Source organism: Meles meles, chromosome 11 (genome assembly GCF_922984935.1).
Source record: "Meles meles chromosome 11, mMelMel3.1 paternal haplotype, whole genome shotgun sequence".
NCBI classification, from domain to species: Eukaryota; Metazoa; Chordata; class Mammalia; order Carnivora; family Mustelidae; genus Meles; species Meles meles.
In genome coordinates this window covers 11,188,515-11,211,615 of record NC_060076.1, presented here as the reverse complement: position 1 = coordinate 11,211,615, position 23,101 = coordinate 11,188,515, and the positions used below count along the sequence as shown (strand labels likewise).

The 23,101-nt window shown below is 48.6% G+C and overlaps 1 protein-coding gene across 5 annotated transcripts in view; it reads right to left on the bottom strand.

The window, feature by feature from the left end:
- Positions 1 to 23,101, bottom strand: part of DENND1A (DENN domain containing 1A) — a 493,090-nt gene that overhangs the window by 46,100 nt on the left and 423,889 nt on the right. For all 5 annotated transcript variants that reach the window (XM_046022048.1, XM_046022043.1, XM_046022046.1 and 2 more), the window contains 6 exons: positions 18,638 to 18,742; positions 18,157 to 18,244; positions 16,227 to 16,267; positions 13,889 to 13,960; positions 12,584 to 12,640; positions 3,973 to 4,104 (listed from right to left, as the gene is read on the bottom strand). In XM_046022048.1, coding sequence (XP_045878004.1) covers positions 3,973 to 4,104; positions 12,584 to 12,640; positions 13,889 to 13,960; positions 16,227 to 16,267; positions 18,157 to 18,244; positions 18,638 to 18,742 — 495 coding nt within the window. The remainder of the gene's footprint in view (positions 1 to 3,972; positions 4,105 to 12,583; positions 12,641 to 13,888; positions 13,961 to 16,226; positions 16,268 to 18,156; positions 18,245 to 18,637; positions 18,743 to 23,101) is intronic.

Sequence of the window (23,101 nt, the reverse complement as noted above, 5' to 3'; positions counted from 1 at the left end):
ACCCTCCACACCTACAGAGAGGAGGGCATGTCCACTCCCCTGCCCAAGAGAGAAAAACATAGGGCAAGAGGGGGGTCCTTAGCTTCTTTTGCACTTTCTTACTCGCTCCCGCCAGGGAGAAGAGGAGGGCCTCCCTGAGCATGTTCTGGGCTCCACGTGCCCTTGAGGCTCCCTCCCGCCGAGCAGCCAGTCCCGGGCCCTGCTGGGTGCTGCCTACAGCCGTCCCTTCTCCTGCTTGGGTAGCTCCGTCTCTGTAGTTCTGAAGTGAAGTTTTAGCAAGCCTGTCTGGCCTCAGGTCTAAAACAGTATTCTTCTTTCAGCCTTATCAGTAAAAAAAGCTGGCATTTTCCTCTCATTTGACTATCTCCTGGGCTTTACTTCTCCACTATTCCGAACTCGGGAGGAGAAACAAAAAGAGTTATTTAAAGCCTCTCCAAACCTAACTACTTTTCAAGGTAGGAACAGGCATTCTCAAGTTATTTGAGATTTCTGAACGCTTTACAGAAGCCGTGCAGGGGCTCACTGAAAATCCGTTTTGCTCGTCTGGAACCATCATCAATGGTGATCGTGAGCGCAGCATGGCGACACGTGTGCCTGCTCTCGAAAACAAATGAACTATTCGTGAGTTTAGCTGGTTGACAAAACATCTTTTAATGACAGGGCCCGACTTGGGGCTGCGGAGAGTGGTCCTGGAGGTGAAGGGATGGCCTCTGTGTCCCAGGCTCACCTCACTTCCGTTCTCACTGCTCTGGGTTGGACTGTGCATGGGCTGGTCTGTCTCCCTCGTTCTGCCCCTTGTAGGTCCCAATACGTGGACGGACAGATGCATCATTAAACTGAGGGATGGTCATAGCCTCAGAGGAGGAAGCTGCCATGAGGCAGAGAGACAGGAGAGCACCTTCTCTCCCCCGGCAGAGAGCGCTCTGGCCAGTGCCCCCAACAGCTGCATCTGAGGGGTCCAACACAGGCCCCCGCTGGCTCCCTGCCGCCCCACCCCGTGTCCCCATGAAGGTCCCCTGGCTGGAGACACAGAGCACTCCTGGGATATAATAACCACCTCCACAGTCTCTGTCCCCGCTGGAGAGCTCAGTGCTCTTAAAGAATGAGATCCACCGAAACGCTAACCCAAGGCAAAGTCTTTCTGAGGACAGCATCGCTGTCCGGCTAGTTCAAATGATCTCGCTGGATGCGTTGGCTTTCACAGACATCAAACAGCTGAAATCCCTGTTTGGCGAGGGAGCTGGCGTGGGCTCTGTAGCTGGACTGTCCTAGGTTGCTGTACAGACTACTGTGGCCCTGGCCAGATCCCTTTGGGTCCCTGGGCTCTAGCTCTGGGTCCCTAAATTGCAGCTAGTGGTCCCTTCCTTGAAGGGCTAGGGCAGAGATGACACGCTTCCCCCAAAACAGAAGGCATACTGCTGGGGCCCCATGAGCGGTTCGGGCGGTGTATGGATTGACACTTAAAAAGATTTTTTTGATAGGCCTTAGGAAAAAAAAAACAAACTGGACTAGTACGTCAGGCCTGTGATCCTGTCAACGTCATTAGTTCTCATACGACTAAGGCTGGTACGGATGTCGGTTCTGAGTCTATTTAAAGAAAAACAGCAAGGAAAAGAACAGCACAGGTGGTAGGAGGGTGTGGCACAAATTGCTGAAGTGGAACTCTCAAGACTGTTCTTTGAGGAGCCTAGGAAGTCCCTAAAACTCATCCCTGCCAGTAGTAGGTGCTCTAGAAACACGGCTGGTTCCGGTCACGGGCTCATCAAACCGGGCGGGCACCAGGGAAAAGCGCCCGAAGGACAACCGAGCACGGGGCGGGCGGGGGCGAAGCCAGCCGGAAAGAGTTAAAAGAAAGGGTCTGCGGTTTCCCTGGCCCATCCCCCCTGCAGCTAATCTGTCACCTAATGAAGAAGCGGCCGGCACAAGTGAGCTGGCTGGCAGTTCACTTACAGCAAACTGATTAAGAATGTTCAACCAACAGCAGACTGTAGACCTTTCCAGAGAAAATAAATAGAGTGTAGACTGTATGCAAATGTGTTTGTCACTTTGACAGCACGTCTCAATTAAGGCATCTCGCGGCTGTGGGTAGGCTCTGCTGGCTGCAGCTGTAAGGGAGAGCCCGCTGCATGGCTGATACTTGGGGCTTGACCTTAATCCGCATGCATGCATTAAAAAAAAAAATTCCTGCCTTCCTGTATACTTGCATAATGCTGGCAGCCACGTGAGAGAAGTGACAAACGGGGAGAAAAAGCCACTTTCATCCTCTCCAGTTTACAGACCTGTGAAGGCACAGACAGCTCTTATTTCAACAGAGTTTGGGGTGGCTTTTTTAATTGTTTATCCCCCACCCGCGCGCGTGCGCACGCGTGCACACACACACACACACACACTCCTATTCTGCATTTAGCTGGGAATGACATTAAAGCATCTCTACTTCTTGCTGAAATGGAAAGAAGGTTTTTCTCCATTTCAAATAGGGCCTCCTTTTTTGTGTTTCGAAAATGGAATGTTTAACACCATGAAATCCCTCTCCCCCGCCCCCTCTTTCTCTGTAATGGGCTTCAAACTCCAGCGAGGGGCTCTTTTCATGGGAAGGTTAGTGTGTGCAGGAATGAGGACAAAGGAAAGCAGGAAGCTGGCTCTGGAATGCCATGCTGGTTACAACCGGGGCTGTGCTTGCAGCAAACTCCACCAGGAAACCGGGGTGCAGATTTCTCCAACAGGGCCTGAGCCCCACAGAAGGCAGCTCTTCAGGGGTGGAAAAACACCATCCGAAAGAGAAGCATGGACCAAGGGAGCACTGCCCCGAGAATGCTCCTTTCTCGCACTACTACGTTTCAATTTTTAGAAAGTCCTTTTTAAGTGTAAAATCCAAAAGAGGGACGAACCTCCCCAAGTTTAAGATGTATGAAATGCATTATCTGAAAACACTGATTACAGAGAAGATTCTTATGTGCCCACACTCACCCCTTAACGTAATAACCCAGAGCAACCATTTCATCAATTCTCTTCATTTCTAAACAGCTCAATGCTGGTACACAGTAGGCACTTGATAAATGTCTGTTAAAAACAGGGCATTTAAAAATGTATGTTTTTAGATCCTTTATGTGATGAAAAAGCAACGGTATTTAAGATAAAATCATAAAGACGATTTTAGTCACGTTCCATCTAATAAATGGCTCAAGAATCAAGTGATTTAAAAATAAGGAACCCTGCAAATTCTTGTCACAGTCACATCTTGCTGACAGCCATTTTCCACAAACCAAGTAAGTATGACTTTTGCTCATCAAGAGAGTCAGTTCGAGAGAAATCGGGGGCAGTGAACAATCTTTTTCAGCTAAAAACACAACGACGGCTTGGAAACAGATTTAAAAATTCAGTTTCCATACAGAATGCCATGTTTTACTTAAAGGGGAAGAAAAATCAAACAAATAGACAATTTTTTCCAATGCTCGGGTCATCAGGAATAGTTGGTGAAAGAACTGGATCTCTCAAAGAGTAGCGCGGGGCTTTGCTCTGAGAAGCACGACTTCCTGTATTGATTTTCAGGAAGTACATTAATAAAGAACTCCTAATTGATTTTTTTTTTTAAGACCTCGCTTGTTGCCTTTTATTTGAAGGTGCAAAGAAGGGCCTGGGATGCTAAAGTGTTCTAATGAGATGCTTAGCTAACAGAGGCGCCTTCCACGGAGGGCCTTGGAGTGGGGGAGGAGGCAGCCGCATTTAATGACTTCATTCAAGAGTTGAGCTCATTTATGACCAGAGCCATGCTGTCTCCTCAAAATTTTTGAAAAATTCCCCTTCAAACCATGTTTGTACCAAATAAACATTCAAAGATGTGCAAAGCTCCATGGAGTGTTTTTGCCAAAGAGAGTGGAAACGAAAAGCCTGTCTCCCGCAACGCTCCAGCTTCTGCTAAAACAAAACAAAACAAAACGAAAACAAGACCAGTCCAAGGGCCAGGGTACATACCTGTCCGAAGTGGACTGTGATTGGCCTCCGGTCTTCTCGGAGCTTCGCGTCCTTGGCCTCCACCAGTGGGGACGGCATGGTCTTCGGCAGCTGCTCTTCCGCAGTGGGGGCACAGCCATTCTCGGTGATGTCCTGCAGGGAAAAGCCGGTCGGGGTTGGTGTTGGGGTCAAGGCACCTGCCCCGAGCAGGTGCCCCCCTCCAACCCCACAGCTCAGGGGCCTGCCACAGAACACTCCCTCTGGGATGTTCACAGCCTCTCCTCCCACTGGAGATGGAGGAAGCAGAAGGGTAACTTTGGCTCTTTGACTTTTAAGGACTGGGGAAACCACAATCATACACACAAAGTCACAAAGACAACATAATAATTCATAATAGCGGGGGGGGGGAATCTTTCTGTCATACTACCTTACACAGCTATTTCCATTTTTACATATTCACTTTGTCCACATGCAGACATTTAAAAATTACTTGCAATCACAGCTCATGCATAATTTTACATTCTATTTTTTCCTACTATATTATAAGCATCTCCATGGTGCTACAGTCATTTTAATAATTTTAATAGATGCATAATATCTCATTGAGTGGATATATAATGATTTAATAAATTATTCTGCTATTATTGGGAATTTAGGTTATTCCTTCCCTCCCTCCCTCCTCCCTTTCTTCCTTCCTTCCTAAACACCATAGTGATAAAGATCACAGTTTTTCTTCCTTTTGCATTATTTCTTTTCTAGAAATCCCTAGGAATGAAATTACTAGGTCAAAAGATATAAACACTTTAAGCCTTTTTATTCATTCTACCAAATTGCTTTCCAATTTACACCAACCACTGACAACAGATGAGTTACCAGTTTCATGGTACTTGTTAGCCTTACCATTTTAAAAATGTATTGCTAATTTAAGAGGTGCCAAATTAGACCTCGTTGTTTTAATTTGCATACTTTGTTATTTGTGAGTATGGACACTTCCTCCATGCTTGTTTACTGATGACGTTACTGTCTGTGAAAAATGAGATGTTTGTGCTCCCTGCCTTTTCTAGCCTTAGTTAGTCTCTCTGGCAGAGAACGAGGAGACCCGAGTCTGAGTTCGGGTTTTATGACTTGGAGAACATTTAGGGAACCAAACTAATATACTGAAATTCAGAAATTTACATTTAATTTTGGGCTGCTGTTGAATGAAGTCGATGTATAAAGAAAAGAAAAACCCCAAATTGCAAAAGGCAGGTGATGCTTTTTTCGGTTCTTTGGGATGGGGATGGTGCCCACTTATACTGTACGGATCACACGTTTTCCCCAAGTTGTGAAAGTTGCCTACCTCTTCGTTGGAGCAAGGCAGAGAATAAACGTACAAATAAAAACCATTTAAAAAATTATTTTTTTTAACCAAGTAAAAATACCCCCAGTCAGAATGAGATAATAAATAAAAATTCCGATTCTTTTCATTGCAAAAACAGAGACATATTTTGGTCAACACGACACGGGACTCTAGTACTCATTAAATTTTGCACACAAGAGACTTGACAATGGGTTGCTTTTAACTTAGGCAAATAAAGAGAATGGTGGCAAATGGAGGAAAGTGGTCCCTCCTTGGGTAATAATGCATTAAGGAAGAAACCCATGGAACATATGTGAGTCTCTGTCTCCTCGTCTGTAAAATGGGGATAGGGTAGCTGTGAGGACTGAAGGAAACAGAGTGATATAAGTCTGTCTAGAATATCAGGACTCAATAACGTACTAAGTACAACACTTGGTAATAACAGAAGACCTAATAAGGTACAAACTTTATTATAATAAACCGTAGGGACCTTGCTACATTCAACCCCACACACCCAGGGGCCGCCTCTAGCCCTGCTTGGTAACAACACAGGGAGGTGATGGCCTCTTGGTTTTGCAGGGAGGGCCTTCGGTAAGTGGCCCCTAAGTCTTAGACTGGCTGAGGCTGCGTGATGAGAGGCTGCCGACAGCCAATTAGAAATGGCTCTTTTAGAAAAGGGGCTGCCCTAAGGTGCTCGGGTCAAGTGGAACAAAGAAGGGGAGGGGCTCCCTCTGTGCCAGAAAGTAACAAAGGGCAACAGGGGCATTCTGGATCCAGGTGGGGTTACTCAGAAGACAGACACAAAGGTTGAGTAAAGCTAAACAGTTTAAAAAAAAAGAAAAGAAAAAATGAAAAAGAGAGGAAAAGAATCCATTTTAGTTCAGGAAAAATACTGCACATGTGTGTGTGAGTGACTAGCTGAAAAAAAAATAAAGAAATGGAGCAGTAAGATTACATGGCGGGAAAATACTGGTAGTAATAAAAACTATAAGATGATAGCTCTTTTAAAAAATGTATGTGGGGGTTTTGGGAAAGGTGTCTTAGTTTAAGCTTAGAAGGAAACACTATGTTCTAGATTTGTTTTTGCCATTAACTAGCTGATCTTTTCAACCTTTTTTGTACCTATTCCTTTATTTTTTACAGTGGGGAGACCGCCACCTGCTTGGTGAACGTCAAAGCTAAGAATAGAATGAATTAAAGGAGATGAAACATGAGGGAGCTTGGAGAATGTTACTGTCCTCTGCAAACGGAACGGAACGCCAGCTCTGCATCCCCTGCAAAACGGAAAAGAGCCCCGTCTAGAAAGAGCTTCCCTGGGCTGTGCTGAGCGCCTACTACGGGCAGGCACTTTTCCAGACCCCTGACCTTCATGATCACACTCAGTTTCCACAGCAACCACAAGGTAAACAGGATTATCGCTCTTTTATAGGTGAGGAAACAAGGCTCAAAGAGTCTTGGGTCAACTCACCCAAAGCTAGACAGCTAGAAAGTGGAGGAACCAAGAGCTCTGTGATTTCTGGCATTTATACCAGTATCGACCCATAACAACACATCTGTGAAGGTACTGAGTTGAGGAGGCACTCAACGGACCATCAGGTTTTCCCCTTCTGTTACACTGGCCCTCGGCCGCCACCCCTCATGCTCTTTGCACTTACTTCCTACACCTAAAGACTGTCAGGTCCTTGGGGTTTGAGTTCTCTGCCCCAGAGCCTTGAATATACAGTACACGCTCTCTGATCAATCTTTGTAAATTGAGTTGAACATTTGGAAGGCAAATGTGTCCGATACACAAATGTGCTTGTGCATCGAAAAAACAGTGCTGCACATTAATTTTCTTCAGTTAGAAGATCCCAGAGTGCAAAAAGACTTCTTACAAAGTCCCGTGGCTCGCCCTGCCAATTTATTCACTTCTTTACTATCTCCGGTAGCTGGGGAAGGACAGCTACCTCCTCCCAGGGACAGCAGAGTGGGAGGAGCCCTAGTCCAGAAAGAAACAGAGCCAACTCACATCCTCTGCTGTATCTTCTAGCCGGGATCTCACACACGGTAGAGATTCTGTGATTAAAGAAACTGTGGGCTCAGCATGAGCTGAGGAGCTGTCAGCAAAGGGTTTGGGAAAGCAGGCACCCTCATACGCTTCTAGAGGGAATACAAATTGGTGATTTATATCAAAATCCTAAAAGAGGTGCGTGCCCTTTGGCCCATTAATTACATTCCTAGAAATTTATCCTAATGAAATAATTAAGAATTTCTGCAGTGTTTTACCTACGAGAATATTTGGCCTAGAAAATAAACTGGACCTAAGTTAAGTCTCCAAGAAAGGGACTGATGAATGAATACACGTCCATCAGATAACATCTTCTGTAGCCACTTAAAATAATGACATGCAGAAGAAACATTCAGTGGTCTGGGAAATGCTCAGAATACAGTAAGTAAAAATGCAGGTTATAAAACAAGATCATTTTTTTCTTTTTGCTTGTCTGATTTGTTGAACTGTCTCCAATAAACATGCTTTTTGTTTGTAAACAGAAAAAAAAAAAAAAGACTGTCGAAATGTCATTTTGAAAATGCGAAACCAAGAAGCTGAGAGGAGGGTAAATCTGTTCCTTCCGGAAGGGTCACACAGGAGGAAGAAACTAGACAGAGCTGTGGGTCAGGGCCCACCACAGGGTGACAAATCTCTTAGCAGGAGCCCTGGGGCCCAACCCGTTCTCATCTCTTGGTAAAGTAGAGGGGTCAGAATCTCATTCAGTTCCTGTCACTTTCCCTAAGAGTTTGCTGGAATCAAAAGTCATGACTGGGGTCGTCTAACCTCCACCTGCCTGTGGAGGAGGCAGGGACAGTGTATACTATGTCGCTGGACCGAGTACCTCTGAGAAGTCAGAGGCAGAAATCCAGGGGAGGAAGGGGGCTGAGTGGCCTTGGGTAGGAGCTGGGGAAGGCACTGGACCCGGAAGGAGCTGAGGCTATGACTTCATGAGGCAGAGACGTGGCAGAGTTTTCCGGGCCGGGGGTATGAGAGAGCGCTGCCTGATTAAGGAAGGACAAGTCGGGGCACCTGGGTGGCTCAGTGGGTTAAGCCTCTGCCTTCGGCTCAGGTCATGATCTCAGGGTCCTGGGATCGAGCCCCACATCGGGCTCTCTGCTCAGCAGGAAGCCTGCTTCTCCCTTTCTCTCTCTGCCTGCCTCTCTGCCTACTTGTGATCTCTCTCTCTGTCAAATAAATAAATAAAAAATCTAAAAAAAAAAAAAAAAGGGAAGGACAAGTCGCTCAGCAGCTGTGGCATTCCAAGAGGTCCTCCGGGCTGAGGTAGAGGAAGGTCTGAAAGGTTTTAATCAAGAGAGGGACTCAGTGCTGTGTTCTAGAAAAACTGCTCTGGTGGCCAAGTGCATGACCCAAAGGGAGGTGATCCCCTGCCAGCTGTGCCCTCAGGGTGTGCACACGTGGGGGTCTGGACAGATCGGCTGCCCTGGACGTGGGATAAGAGGAAATGAACAAGATGGAGATTCCCATTTCACGAGTGGCTCCTAAGTGTTGTTGCTGCTGAAAGCGATTACCTTTTCTAATCCTTATAACAACCCAGTAAAAGTCGATCCTTCCCCGAGTTATGTGAGAGAAAAACTAGGTTGGGAGAGGTCTACTAACTTACTCAAGTTCACAGAGTTACTATCCTACGCAATCCCCACTAAACCCGATTATGTGCCGCAGAAGCCCAAACACACACCGCTATGCTGGGGGTTCAAAGGCCTCGGGGGAGAGGGGCGCGTGAGGCAGACCCCCTCACACCTCTGACTCGGGCTGCTGGTCTCCGTTTTCGGATTTGTACAGTGCCCTTCTCTCGCAGTCTACTTCACACCACAGCGAATGCAAATTAAAATATGAATATTGATATCAAAACAATATCCAGAGTTGGAATTGCTGTGATTGAGACTGTAGCGTATTTTAATGTGCTGGAGACAGGGAGCTGACAGTTGTAGGGTAAGGTGTGAAAATGTCTGTTCTACGAGAGTCTACCTAGATCTCCCTGCCCCACTCATGCTCACTCCCTTCAATACTCTAGAAATGTGTGGCCAGAGACTCAAGGCTACGCTGACCTAACTGTGAATTTGCTCCTCTCCGTCACAAACTTTCACATCGACAAGCTCGACTTAGCTTTCTGGGAACAAAGATTTAGGAACTTTCAAAAGGGCTGTGAAATGGGCCCATGTGACTCAGGCCGATACTGGAGAAAAAAAGATCATCTTCCAGGGGTTTCCCAATGGATGTAAAAATGACGCCCTTAGGTGAGTATCTGAATGTTCCCTGCAGGTGAGAAGAAGCACGAGTGCGGCCATCGTCTTTCAGATAGGCCGCTCTGATGCCAGCCCTGCACAGCACGGCCAGAGGAGGCAAGTCTGTTTGACAGCCAGGAGCCCAGGCACGTGGCATCCTCCCACATGCCAGGTCCGGCGGGGAGACGCTCCGGAGGAGAGCGCCCCATCCTCCCTTTAGAAAGCGGCAGCTGGGCAGCATCTTGGCCGCTTCTTCTTCTTCCTAATTTTGAGCAAGTCAGACTTCAAAGGAGGCCAAGCTACAGAAGAACTTGACCACCTTGCTGCATTTATCCAGAGAAACATGCTATCCATCCTTCTTTTTTTGTTGTTGGGCTAAAGCAGAGCCGGTACGGAATAAAGCCACACTATAGTATCTATTCACAATTATTTGCCAATGGTCACACGGATACCCTGAAAGCTCCTCGCTCAGATGCTTTGAAAATCTGCAGCACAAATGAACAAGGGATGGAAAAGGGGCCCTGTTCAGTCATATTAGAGATGGACCCTCCACACACCATGGTGACCTCTCCGCAGGTCGGCCCCACATTTTCTATTTGCAATTCAAACCCAAGGCGAGAGCGCAGAGGGCAAGACTGGGTTCTTGATTATATCTGCGAGGTCACCATCACTATGCGGAGGGAGAGGAGGCCAGGTGGCAACCCAGTACATTTGAAAATTGGATCTTTGTTGGGAACTGCCTCGATTTCATAGCAGAAACCAAACTTGAGATGTCTGTATCAGACACATCTGGGGAGCCACACGGATATGTTGCCATGCGAAGGGGAGGGGGCAGACGGGAGGGGAACAAAAAAGCCAAGGAAATATTTTCTACCGCAGTGAGAGAGGTCAGATGGAGCCAAATCCTAAATTAGCTCAAGAAAGGGAGCAGGAGAGCACGGCTGAAGACCAAGTCCTGTCTGCACTGAACAATGCTAGAGTTTCAATTACAAAATCGCTCTTCCAAGAACAACCGCAAAATATCAGGTCTGTAGAAATCTGTAAGACCGAAGGGGGGAAAAGTGAAAATTGAAAAAGGTGCACTAATAGACCTGTCAACAGTCCGATGGTGACAAGCCACATTTCGATACAATGCCTTCACCACTCGCGTCACCTGAAACGTACTGACACTTTCTATAGAACGTTACCTCCTGAAGCTATTCTTGAAAAGACTGGCAGGGGGAAGAGGAGAAGGGGAGGGGGAAAAACCTGCTTTAGATGCTATCAAGGAAAGGAAGGGGAGGTGGCGTGGAAAGAGGGTGATCTAGATTGTTTACGTGAACCTTTGAACGACAACATCAAAAAAATGGGGGCTTCACCGGTTATCTGCAGAAATGTTACGTATCAGAAAGAGGGTATTTTCGTCAGGCCCAAGGTGCCCGCGTACCGGGAGGGAGGTGATGGCGTGCAGAAAGCAGATCCAACCAATGGAAAGCATCTGTCCTCAGCCTGAGGAGGGACCCCTTCCTCTGCTTAGTTCAAGGACTGTTCTAACACCAGCTGAGCCTACGCTCAGGTCATCAAGGAGGTTTGAAAGTTTGCTGTGAGAACTACCCACTCCCTGTCATTCTATATTTTATTCAACTCACTTCCACGAGACTGGGATAGGAGATTTAAGAAAAAAAAAGTATGGATCAGCCTTAATATCCAAGGAAAGAATTCCACCTGCCAGCCGCTGGCAGGGCACAACTGACCACAGTTAGGGTCTACGTGGATGTCCAGGACAGGATTTTTATTTGGGGATTGGAATCTCAGATGTTAAAAACTCACTCTCAGCTGAAGCTTGGAATTTAAATGCTTAGTCGGAACAAATTATTTTGCAATTAAAAGAAAGGAATCAATTCCTTGGACCATTTCAAGTTAATTAGAGGTCCGTTCTGACTTCATAAAATTAAAACTGCTTTCAATTTTTAAAAAAAACTGCCGAGACAGACAAAGGCCCTTATTAGAGTTGCACATCTGGGGGGTGTGGATAATGAAGTACATGCTCCCAACCATCTTTTGGAAAGCAAACACTTGTTTCTGGAGGGCTGTATGAAAGGCTGTCATGGTAAGGGTACGGACACTGGAAATGGAGGGGTCTGGAACCCAATCCAGGCTCTAGAGGCCCCAGCAGTGTGACCTTGGGCAAGTTTCTTCACCTCTGCACCACAGCCTAGGCTCTCTACACAGGAAATGGGAATCCTAACCACCCAGGATCGTTCTAAGGCTTCAGTATGACAGCTCCCGGCCTGGACCATCCTCAGTCAGTGGTTATCGAAGGGCGGCAACTGTGATAAGGACGACATCCGTTATCATATAAAAACGCCCTTTGCTGTGTTAACCTCCCTGTACAAGGCCAGACAATCAGGCAGGGGACTCCTGGCCAGCACGGAGCCTGTAGGATTCCATACCATTTTACTGATGGTCCAAGAAGACAAATCAGAGCCCTCACCCTGTTACCCAAGAGTCTCAGACGGGAGCCGCTGGCTTCCTCTTGGTCAGGCCAGCACTGTGAGGACAGCCTGCAGCGTCCTTCTGAAACCCACCCCTTTGTGTGTCCTGTGTCTGTGTGGTGGCCACGTGCATGCCCAAACCACGGAGGTCATTTCCCCGGAGATGTTTCTCGGTTTTGGTGACCGGCCGTCCCAGGGCAGAGGTCAGCAGTGGGAAGCAGACTGGTCCGGATGGGGAGGCCGAGCCAATTTCCAGAGACCCCTGTGAGCCTGAGGCCCGGTGGGGTGGGCAGGGGGCAGACCGACGGTGCTTAACTCTGAACTTGCTTGCCTTTGTGGGTTTAAGCCAGGCTTAATGTTATTTGAAGACAGTTTTTTGTCTGTGAATATTTATAACAGTGTGAAAACTCCCGGACAGCTGGTAATGCATTTTGAAGTGTGCTAACAACACTGTGTCAAACAGCCCTCTATTGATCACATCATACTTTTTTGTGGCCACGCATTTCATACACGGTGCTTATACATTTTGAATAAGAACTTCAAGTACCTTTTGCTTCAAGCGGTTTTTCACCTCTTTTATTCCCATTTTTGCATGATCTTTTGCCTGCATGAAAAATTAATTTAAGTTAAGATTCCCTCTCTGTTTCCAGCAGGGACTATGCTTGATTTCAATCCGTCGCGAATCACCTTCTCTGATTACTAGAAAAAAGAAGGAAAAAAATGGGATCATCAAGTCGAAAACATAATGGCTACGAAAACAAACACAATGTTAAGAGGTTAAGAAAAAAAACCCTTAAAGAGGCGACAGAGATTTTATTTGCTGCATTTTGATGGCACTGAGTTTTTTTTTTTTTTTCCCCCTCCCTCCTTCCAAAGGCCTTCTTTTGCTCTCTATAATTATTTATCTTAGCAGCCTGGTGACAGCTCCCAGCAAGTGTAGATGGAACAGCAGCTTTAAGAATCTGAATATCTATTACATTTCACCGGGCCGAGGCCTCAGGACCAATTTTCTGCCTGGGCTGACTGGCCTGAGCAGACACATCGCTGGGTTCCCCTGGTGCCATTTCTTTCAATCTCATTTCGGCACACACCCTGGCTTTTATTTTCTGTCATTTTAGACCTGTGTGGTTCTGTTGGCAGCCACCCGCCTGGTTAAAATAACTACAGTTTAAGCACAGAAAGGACTAACAAAATTAAAAATGGAAATAAAACAAAACCACCCCAGTGAAGTGGCTCACAGTCAATTTAGCAAGTAAGAGAAACCATGAGAAAAAAAGATACTTGAGGCTTGTAAGGGATGGAACATCAGATCGGGAGCTGACGTGTTCTCCTATTTTCTCTCTGCTGTGGGCATGAGTCTCACAAACAATGCACATCCTACAGGGCAGTGGTGAGAGAGACGAGGAAGGAATTGGGGACAAGGGTCAGGGAGTGTGTCCCACCATGAACGCTCTTCAGTAACCGGCAAAGGAGCGGCTTCGTTCGGACGGGACGGTGGGATCCCTGTAGGAAAGGTTTTACCAGAACACCCGGTCGGCCATGCCTGCGGGTCTCAGGGACACACGCGTGGAGCAGCCAGCATCCGAACCCCCTGGTCTACACGCTACTAAAAGCTAAAACCAGTGGCTTCCCATTTCTTGACTGCAGCAACTGGGAGAGGAAACCGTTTAACACGAAAAACGTCACTGACCTGGTCACCAGATAATCAACACTACGTAATTCTAAGAGCCTTGGAAGCTCGGGGAAACCGCACAGCAGCCCCTTTCTGCAGTACAGGGTCAGGTAGGCTGAAGAGCTTCCTCATGCCGAGGGACCCATATGTCGGGGTCCTGGGACCGAGAGCAGTACTCACAAATTTATAGACCGTCTTCATGGCTGGGTTCGCTTTCGTTTTCACGGTATTCAGAATTGCCCCGCTTCCTTTCTGTAATAGAAATGTCAATTAGCGACTGGGACTCGAGACAGAGTGGGCCAACACCAACAAAAAACCTCTTCTCTCTGAACAAGTTAAGCAACATTCCAAGAGCGTGTAATTTAATTAGAGAAACAGGCCTGGATGGTAACCGGTGCCGGGCAATTAGTTATGGCGGCGGCAGAAGCGCTATGGGTGGGGACCGGGAGAGCCGGGAGTGGACGCGGATGGCGGTAACTGGCTGCAGGGGGACTCGGTGTTGCACTTGGCACCTGTCTGCTGGCTGGAAGAAAAACTCTTCGCAGGCTCTCTGAGGCAAGGTTTCCCCACAGTCATCTATGGCTTCTGAAGAAGTTCTAGTTTATTTGGCTACCCTCCGTCACGCGCCTTCCTTCCCTCACCTTGGTTTTCTGTGTTGTTATTTTTAATCACTCTGGTAGGCTGCCTTCCTTAACATCGATGTCTTGAGGGAAGGAAAGAATGAGTAGCCATCAACGTGAATCACGGCTTTCGTACAAATCCAACATACCAATTTCTTGGTTCGGTTTCTTTGGGAGAACAGAGGAGAAGGGGAGGGGAGGCTGGCCTTCCCAGGACACAAAGGAGGCAACGAACGGACATGTAGGGTGCACAGGCTCTAGATAATTCGTTGAGGGCTCACTGCGGAGACACCCTGTGTTAGCGTCAGAGGGTACTGAGTCACAGGGAGGCTGGCCTTTACTCTTGAGGGCCTCCATTCTGTAGGGGGGGTGGAGGTTCCGGGGGAAACAGCTGCAGCCGAAGGTCGGGCCAGCTGCACTGACTGTGTGCACAAGGTGCGTGGACACAGCTCCCAATTTGCATGGTCAGAGAAGGTATTAGAGGACGAAACATCTGGCCTGGTCCGTGAAGGACGAGGAGTTCATGTGGGGGACAGGAAGGGTAAGGACATTCTAGGGAGAGAGGACTGCCCAGGAAACAAGTGCAGACACTGGAAAGCCCTGGTGTTCCTGGCTAGTGGTCGGCGTATCACGGGGAGGATGGCACGCGGGGCCAGCTCTCGAGGGGCCAGGATATGGAGTCTATATTCCGGAGGACTTTTAATCAGATGCATCAATAATCAGATTTGTGGCGGTTTGGAAAGATAACTCTCACTGATTTGAACAAAGAGACAGACTGGATCAAGTGGGTATAAAAATGAATAAACACAGTAATGTAATTATAGGGATTAACTCCTAACACGATTTTTGGTTCCAGCCCATTATTAGAAATTTTGAGCTTTAATTAAAAACATTGCAGTTAGACCTAGAAAGCATTCTATGTTGTAGGACAATATGAAATTTTTACCCACTCATTTATTCCATACTGCTTTCCAAAATTACTCAGTATCTTATTTCAATGGTCCTTTGGAATATTAAAACTCCTTTTATCAATCAATCAACAAGTCCTTATTGCTTGTCTATGATTTGCCAAGTGCAGTGTTTGGCCATCCAAGAAGAACAAAAGAGGTCTTTCATTGAGGAATTGCTTACTCTCGGCCAACGGCAGCCACTTCCAAGGGACCTGCCGTGGCAGTGGTGCGCTCAGCCCGCAAGCAGGAGAGAACACTTCTCACATTATGCTGGGGTTGCCTGTTTACGCGTGCAACCCCAAGAAGACAGGGAGTGCCCCCAGGGCAGGGACTGTGTCCTCCTGCTCCTGACTATATCCCCAGTGTGGCGCCTGGTCCACAGGAGGCCCTCAGTACATACACACTGATAAACCCAAGCAGAGGCTTTATTGGCTTCTGAAGACCTAAGCACCTAGCTTCCAACACACAACAAGACATTGTTCGTAACAACAGCGAGGGGGTGAAAAACTCAGTGATGTGTTCTCCATCTTCCTAGGAGCCTTTGGTGTGAAAAACACCACAGAGCAGCAAGAGGGACACATTTTTGGTTTTGCCATGAAAATTTCCCAATTGCATTGGTCTCGAAGGAGACCCCCAGAAATGCTCGAGGATAACAACATCCACTAAAACATGCCCTGGCCAGCTTCCCGAGACGAGGACACTTCTCCTGGCTCTCCTTGCCCTCACCTAACGATGCTTTGGATAGTCTCATCGTGCAAGCCTGCACCTGGCACTAGATGGCCTGGCTTTGCAAGCAGAAGCATCTCTGGCTGAAAGAATGGAGGGCCCCAGGCTGAATGACCACTTTGCGTGGGGGGGGAGGGGGCCCGGGACAGGGGAAATGGGGGGGGGGGTTGCTGCCAGGAGGCTCAGGAGGGGCCCTGGGGCTCTACGGGGCTGCACACTTACCCGGACTGTGGAGAGCCACTGATGGTAGAGTTTATCGCTGCCTGGGAAAGAGGAGTTAGAGAAGTGGTTAAAGCATATGCTTTCAGGAGTTCCTTGAATTGCTTAGCGAGCAGGGTTTGGAAAGTTCAACATCTGGAGACTCACATGGAGGCTCTCATGCTCCACTCCCTATAGGAGGGAGCGGTGAGTTGCTGCCACAGGTTTTCTTTCCAAAACAGAGATCCGACCTCTCAGTGCCCCGAGTCGCAACCTAAATCCTCCTTCCTCACTGCCCACTGGACAGAGGTGGGGTCAGACTCCTGAGCATGCCTGATTCTCTTCTCCAGTCGGTCTTGGCCCCACCCTCTCTTGGCCTTTCCATCCCGTCCGCTCATCCCCCCCACCCTCCATTCTCTCACACTGTTCCTCTTGCTGGCCACCATTCCCTATTCTCTCTGCTCACGATGCTCAACCAATGGCTCCAACGTCATTTCCTCTGTAAGTTTCTCCCACCCCTTCCTCTGAACAGTCATCTGGAGCAGGTAATCCCCGCTCCAAAGCCCATGTTCTCTGAAGTTCTGTGAGCCACTCCAGGGCAGGGACCGGAGGGCTGCATGTCCCCACACTGCCGGACACATGCTCAGTCCCAAGACACTTGAGTAGTGACAGGGAAAGAAAAAGGAGGCATTGTTGGGGGACTTGTTCATTTTATCCAGTGGGATATGAAGGTGATCACTGGACAGCTTTTCTAGAAGCTCCGAATGGCCTGACTTAGTTTAACAGCACATAAAGCTCGTCTTCTCTTCAGAACCCATATTTCACTCTGAGCATGCTGTGTCTCTGTGAAGCTTTCACACTACAGAGTGTGGATTAGTGGAGTCCTGTTCTACCTGCCTAAAAGCCTCTTTCTGCTCCTTTTCTTGCACTGATTTAATCTGTATTTGTTTTTAGTTATGCATTTCTTTCTCCTACCAGTAGACTCTGCTCCTTGAGGTCAAAACCTGGTCTTCTGTTTCTTACTCTATGGGGCTCTGGACATGGCAGGAGCACTGACTCGCTCTCACGTCTGTGGACTGGTTTTATGGGTGCTTTTGTGCTCTCCGTGCAGCTCAGGCTGGTTAGGCCTGTGAATGGGGTTTTGTAGGTGAGGTTATGCCTGACCCTATGAATTTATGGACCACCAGTTGTATCACAGAAGCATAGTCCAGACCTGGCACAGGCCCAGCAATAAAAGCAGGTCAACGGCCTGATTACCGTGACTTTGCATTTGGTTTTGCCTTCACTGCCACAGGCTAAGGCTTCGGGACTTGGAAAGAAGGCCAGACTGGGATTCAGGAGGCAGGGTCCACCGCGAACACCTCCCTGGGCCTCAGAGCCGACTCTGAATCATGAGAGGATGACTGCTCCAGGTCTAATGGTCTGTGGAGACCAGGCAGTGATGACTTTCACCTTTTAAAGAAACACTCGTTTAGCAGTGGTCCTGTGCCAGCATCTGTCCTCACGGACTCCGAGTCAATCTCCACAGGACCCCTGTGAGGCAGGCCTTGTTCTCCTCAGCACAGAGATGGGGACACTTCAGATGAAGAGGTGACATGGCCTGACCAAGTTCTCATGGCTTCCCTGAAGGCGGTGCCTGGATGTCAAGCCAGCTCTCCTAACTCAACGCCTCAAGTGCTCTGAGCTGCAGCATGCCGGCCACTATGTGTCACTAGACTCTGGCCACCCAGGGGAATCGAGTGACCCCCGGACAGAGGATCTCAGACAGGCCAAGTGCCTCTGTCTCATCAGAAAATGAAGAGGAATTCCTCATACATTTCAAGGCCGAGGGTGAAGTGAGTCTCTCTCCAACCCGCACTGAAGGAAAAAGAGAAGCCACAGCCACTCCCTGCCACGCACACTCTAGTACCACATAACAGCCCACGGCATAGGAGGGAAAATGAACTGAACTCACCAGCGTACTCGCCCATGCTGATCTCCTCTTCGAAAACGTCACTGAAACCTTCGCCGGAATTGAGAAGGTCCAGTCTACCATCTATAAACTAGAGAAATAAAGAACAAAAGTGTAACAGCTTATGCAAAGACACAGGGGGGGAAAACCATTCAGCCAGACACCTTGGTGCACACCCAAAGAACCACCACGTTTCCCAAGACAGGAAAGGGCCTTTGGAACAGTGAACTAAAAACAAACAAGTTTTGAAAACGCTGGCTATGCGTCAATGGTAACTTGCTGAATGCCACTTGACTGGCATATTTGTGGAGGGGCCGCTTGGCTACTGATGCCCCTCTGCACGTGTCCCCCTCCCCTGACCCCGAGCCCCTCTGGCTGGGCCTGGGTCCCCGATGCCCACGGATTCAGCGCTCACAGTAAGACAGCTGCATAAACCCCCATCGGGGGTCCAGACAGGCCACCCTCCACGGGGAGGGCGCGGTACCTGCTTGAAGAGCTGCAGCTGGGTCGCGTTCTGCAGGAACTGCCTCATGGCTCCCGAGCGATAGTGCGACACGAAGGCTTCCTCACAGAAGGTGATTGGCTCCTCCTGGGAAACAGAGATGGCAGAGGGGGGTTGAAGGAGCGGGGTGAGGGTGGCGGTCGGTTCTTACACTCGGTTAGATGGCTCTTCTGCATCTGATTGATTTAATTCTCATTTACTTGGTCGAGTGGCTACTGTCATCAAAGGCTTTCTGTTTGGTGGGAGAGGAGGCGGTTTCAGAAAGGAAAAGTCATCCCCCAAAGTCCCAGGGCTGGAGGAGGTTCAGAGGAGATTCCGAAACCCACCCCTGGCCCCTTCTGGAGGAGCCGATCGTATCCCAGCAGCAAGTTAGTGGGATGTTCCCTCCAATGTGACAACTTCCAGACTTTTCTTTTCACTTTGAAGAGAATCCAAGCAGCATCTTATGCAGGGGGAGACTTGTCACATAAAACTGCCCAGCTGCTTTTTGGGAAGCGGGGTTGGGGGGATGCTGGGGGTGCAGGGTGGTGACTGGGCAGTCTTCTCCCCAACCTCAGCACCTTTGCAGTTCCCGAGGCGCCGGCCGTGGAACACACTTTGAAAACCATCTACACAGTGATCTCGACCAAGAGCAAATTATCATTTTACTTTTTAAAAGATTTTTATTTATTTAATTGACAGAGAGAGAGAGACAGCGAGAGTGGGAACCCAAGCAGAGGCAGTGGGAGAAGGAGAAGCAAGCTTCCCGCCGAGCAGAGAGCACGATTCGGGGCTCGATCCCAGGACCTGGGGACCATGATCTGAGCCGAAGGCAGATGCTCAACGACTGAGCCCCAGGCACCCCATAAATAACCATTTTAAAATATTTATATTAAAAAGCAGGGCTAATCAAAAATAGGATTTACCGCCCAGTCAACTGCGTGCCCTACACCCCACTCGATGAGCAGTCATGCTTTCACCAAGCTACGTTTTATGAGTGAAGAAAACAAGAGCCGAAGCTGAAGCCACATTCTATCCTTGTAGTCAACACCTCGATCTTCTTTGAAGGGATCTGGAGTGCTCATCTCCTCAGACAAGTCTTTAATTTCGGTGGTGTATCCTCAATTCTGAAAGATCAGACTTTGACACCTTGAACTGAATTAAAGGTGCCCCTCCCTTCACAGACTTGGCGGCAAACACAGAGATGTTTGAAGCTGTACTTTTATCCTGTTTTAATGAGTTACGTAAGTGTTAAATTTACTGTCTGGCTGCTGTGAATTCCAAGGGTTCCTCCTGCTTAAGTCTGGCCAATATTAGCTCAGCAATGGCGCAGACATTTTACAAAAGGTGTAAGGATGACCCTCAAAAACTAGGTTGGGGGGGAGGGCTTGTCTTTACACAGGTAAGCCCCACCTAATTTTACAAAGGATCTGAGGCAGCCTACATGAGCATCCAAAAGAAAGGAAAAAAAAATAGAGCTAAAGAATACGTGAATGTATAAAATATGTTTACTTGGGAAAAGAGTGTTTGGATATGCAGGTCCTATACGGTTTCTAAAACAAAGGTTCAAAATTAGCTCTGAGCTTCCTGCCTGCGAAAGCAAGAAGGGAAACAGGCAAACTACATTGTGAGGACAATTTCCTCACTCCCCAGGAAAAAAACTTTCCATGACATTGACTAATTTGGCATGGATTTATATCTTTCTTGCTGAACAGCTGGGAGATGGGCTAGTGATAACAAACTAAAGCCCACCTAGCATCCCATCCCCGTGGCCTGCCGGTTCTGCTTCCATCTTGGGAAGCACAGCAGGGCAATTATGTCCCTCTCCAGGCCATCCCATTCATGACTGGTGTCACCTACACACTGATGGCCTGTGATAACCTCATAGCTCAGACCTCCTTCACTCCAAAACCATATGTCTCAATCCCGCCTGGATGGCCCATTAGCACCTCAAACTCAAAATGGCCCAAACTCCCAATCATTAGCCCACCTGGACTGTACCCCACATCTGTTTCTTTCTTAAGTTGGCACTATCATAGCTCCCCATGGACCTATCACACTGCCCACGTCCCTCTCTGCTTTGCCAGTGAAAGGAATCAAATTTGTCTCCACTCACCATCTCTCTGCCCACCATGGTGGAGATTTAATTCTATGTCCCTCCCTTCCAGTTGCCTCCCTCCGTCTACTCCAATTCTCTGAGATTTCTAAAATGCACATTGGATCACGCTACTATCCTACCCAGGAACTTTGACTGTAGAGGCATTATGCTGGGTGGTTATTTGGTTAACCTTTCCCACTAGACTCTAAGCTTCAGGTGGGCAGCAATGGCACCTGTTTCCCCATAAACCTAGTGGCGTGTGTCACATACACAGGGCCCTGTGTGGGAGAGGAGAGGAAAAGTCCTAGCTCCCCAGCAGGGCAAACAAACCCTTCCTAAGCTGAGTCCAGCTTTCTTTTGCAGAGTCCTTTTGTGTCCCTTTTCCTCTGCTCCCCCAGGTACCTTCTTCTGCTCCCAATGCATCCGCTGATCATATGCCATGTCCTTTCCCACTTGCTCCCCGCTTTTTCCAGTGCTGCTCCTTGCACCTGCACCACCCTTCCTTCCTCTTAAGATTGTATGTATTTAGAGAAAGAGCCTGATCTGGGACTCGATCCCAGGACCATGAGATCATGACCTGAGCCAAAGGCAGAACACTTAACAACTGAGTCACCCAGGCGCCCCTGTTCTCTTAAACACAGGCCTCTGTGTGTGGTAGTCATTCTTGCTCAGCACTCCCATTCGGCCTGGCGTACCCCTGGGGGCTGAATCTTCACTGATGTCCCCTGTGACCCGGACCTCCAGAGGGCAGAGGCCTGGCCGGACTCCCTGCTACACTGCCCGGGGAGAGCGCCGAGGCTACCCCTCAGTGAACAGCTCAGGGACATTGGCTCTAGAACCACAGATTGAGCCTGACCCTGGTTCCTGCCACAGGAGCCCAGTGGTCTCGCTGTGGCTGACACCACTTGACCTGACAGTAAAGAGGTCTCAGAACGCGACGCCAGGTGAGTGACACTTGTGTCCGGGGAGTTTAGAGGTCCTTGGAGGAACTGCTCGCATTCACTCCTAGAGCCGTGGCCCAGCACTGCCAGGAAGGAGTCTGCTGAGGGACCAATAAATTTGAGAGAGTTTGCCACCGGATCTGTGTGGAAGGGTAGCCTGAGGCAGGATTTAGCTGCAGGAGAGCAGAAAGAATCTCAGCTTTGGGGAGACATGACCATTTTGGGCCTGTTGTCTCCTTACTGCAGGTGACGTCCCCCCGGATCAGATGTCTGTGCCATGGAGACGGACAAAAGGACATGGGCACGGATGGAAAAGATGAGGGGAAAATGGTGACGACGGGGGCTTTCTCTGCAAAAAGCTTCAAGAACACCACCAGCCGCGTCAGTCAGCCACGGGAACGAGTGTCATTAGAGAGTGCGGTGCCACCCGCGTGGGGTGGCTCGCCAAGTGTCCACAGGAGCCAGGAGAGGAAAAGGCTAACCCGCCTGGGGCAGCAGGTCAGAAATTGTGAGAGAAAGCAGGCACATGTCAGCAGACTCTCAAAGGGGGAATGGGAATTAGGTAAGCAAATCCCATCTGTTCAGGGCAACTGTTTCATCCTAATCCTGGTGAAAAACAGAGACACGGTCACCCGTTGTCATCTATAAAGTGCTGACTGGCCATGGGCTAGGAGGGCTCAGAACCCTGGAGCTATTCATTTTCTATGGAAATGACAACCACCACAGTCCACCTAATAGTTACAGAGTAACAGGTAGGGTCACTTGCCCAAGGTCCCAGGACCCATAAAGGGCAGAGTCAAGATTTTATACGCCACGGCACCCCAAGCCCAGCCGTCATGCACGCGGTCCACCCCCAGCCCGGGGCTTCTCTTGGGGCATCAGTTCAAACTGTTTGTCCATGAACACCTGCGAGAGCACAGGGGAGTTCTTGAAGGTGGAAGCCTTCGGGTTCTCCTGGTAGATGGGTACTCAAAGCACCTACGCTCCCGGGAGTAAGCAAGCCACCAGGAAGGCTCTTTCTGCCCCAGGCCCATCTGTATCAAAGATGCTGAACCATTTGGCCCAGCTACTCCTGGTTCCCCCTCCTGTAGTTGAAATGGTCACCCCACTCCACTCTCTGCAGCGGAGAGGAACAAGGCAAGGTGTCTCGTTAAACCCTCCTTTGTAAGAATTGCTGATTTAGTTCTGTTGCGTTGATTAAATCTTTTGTCTTCTTAGGCGGCACTCAGCAATGGGACTACTGGCTGATAGCTCTGTGAGCGCACGCGAGGCGAGCCGTGAGTGTTCAAGCTTAGATCACATTAGCAGAGTTCTTCCATCCATGACCCGGAGGACAGTTAAACACAGCTGCTTAACCCTATCAAGGATTCTGTTACAGACAGACAAGTTGTACTCACGGATTATCTTCTTGACATATGCAATCAATTG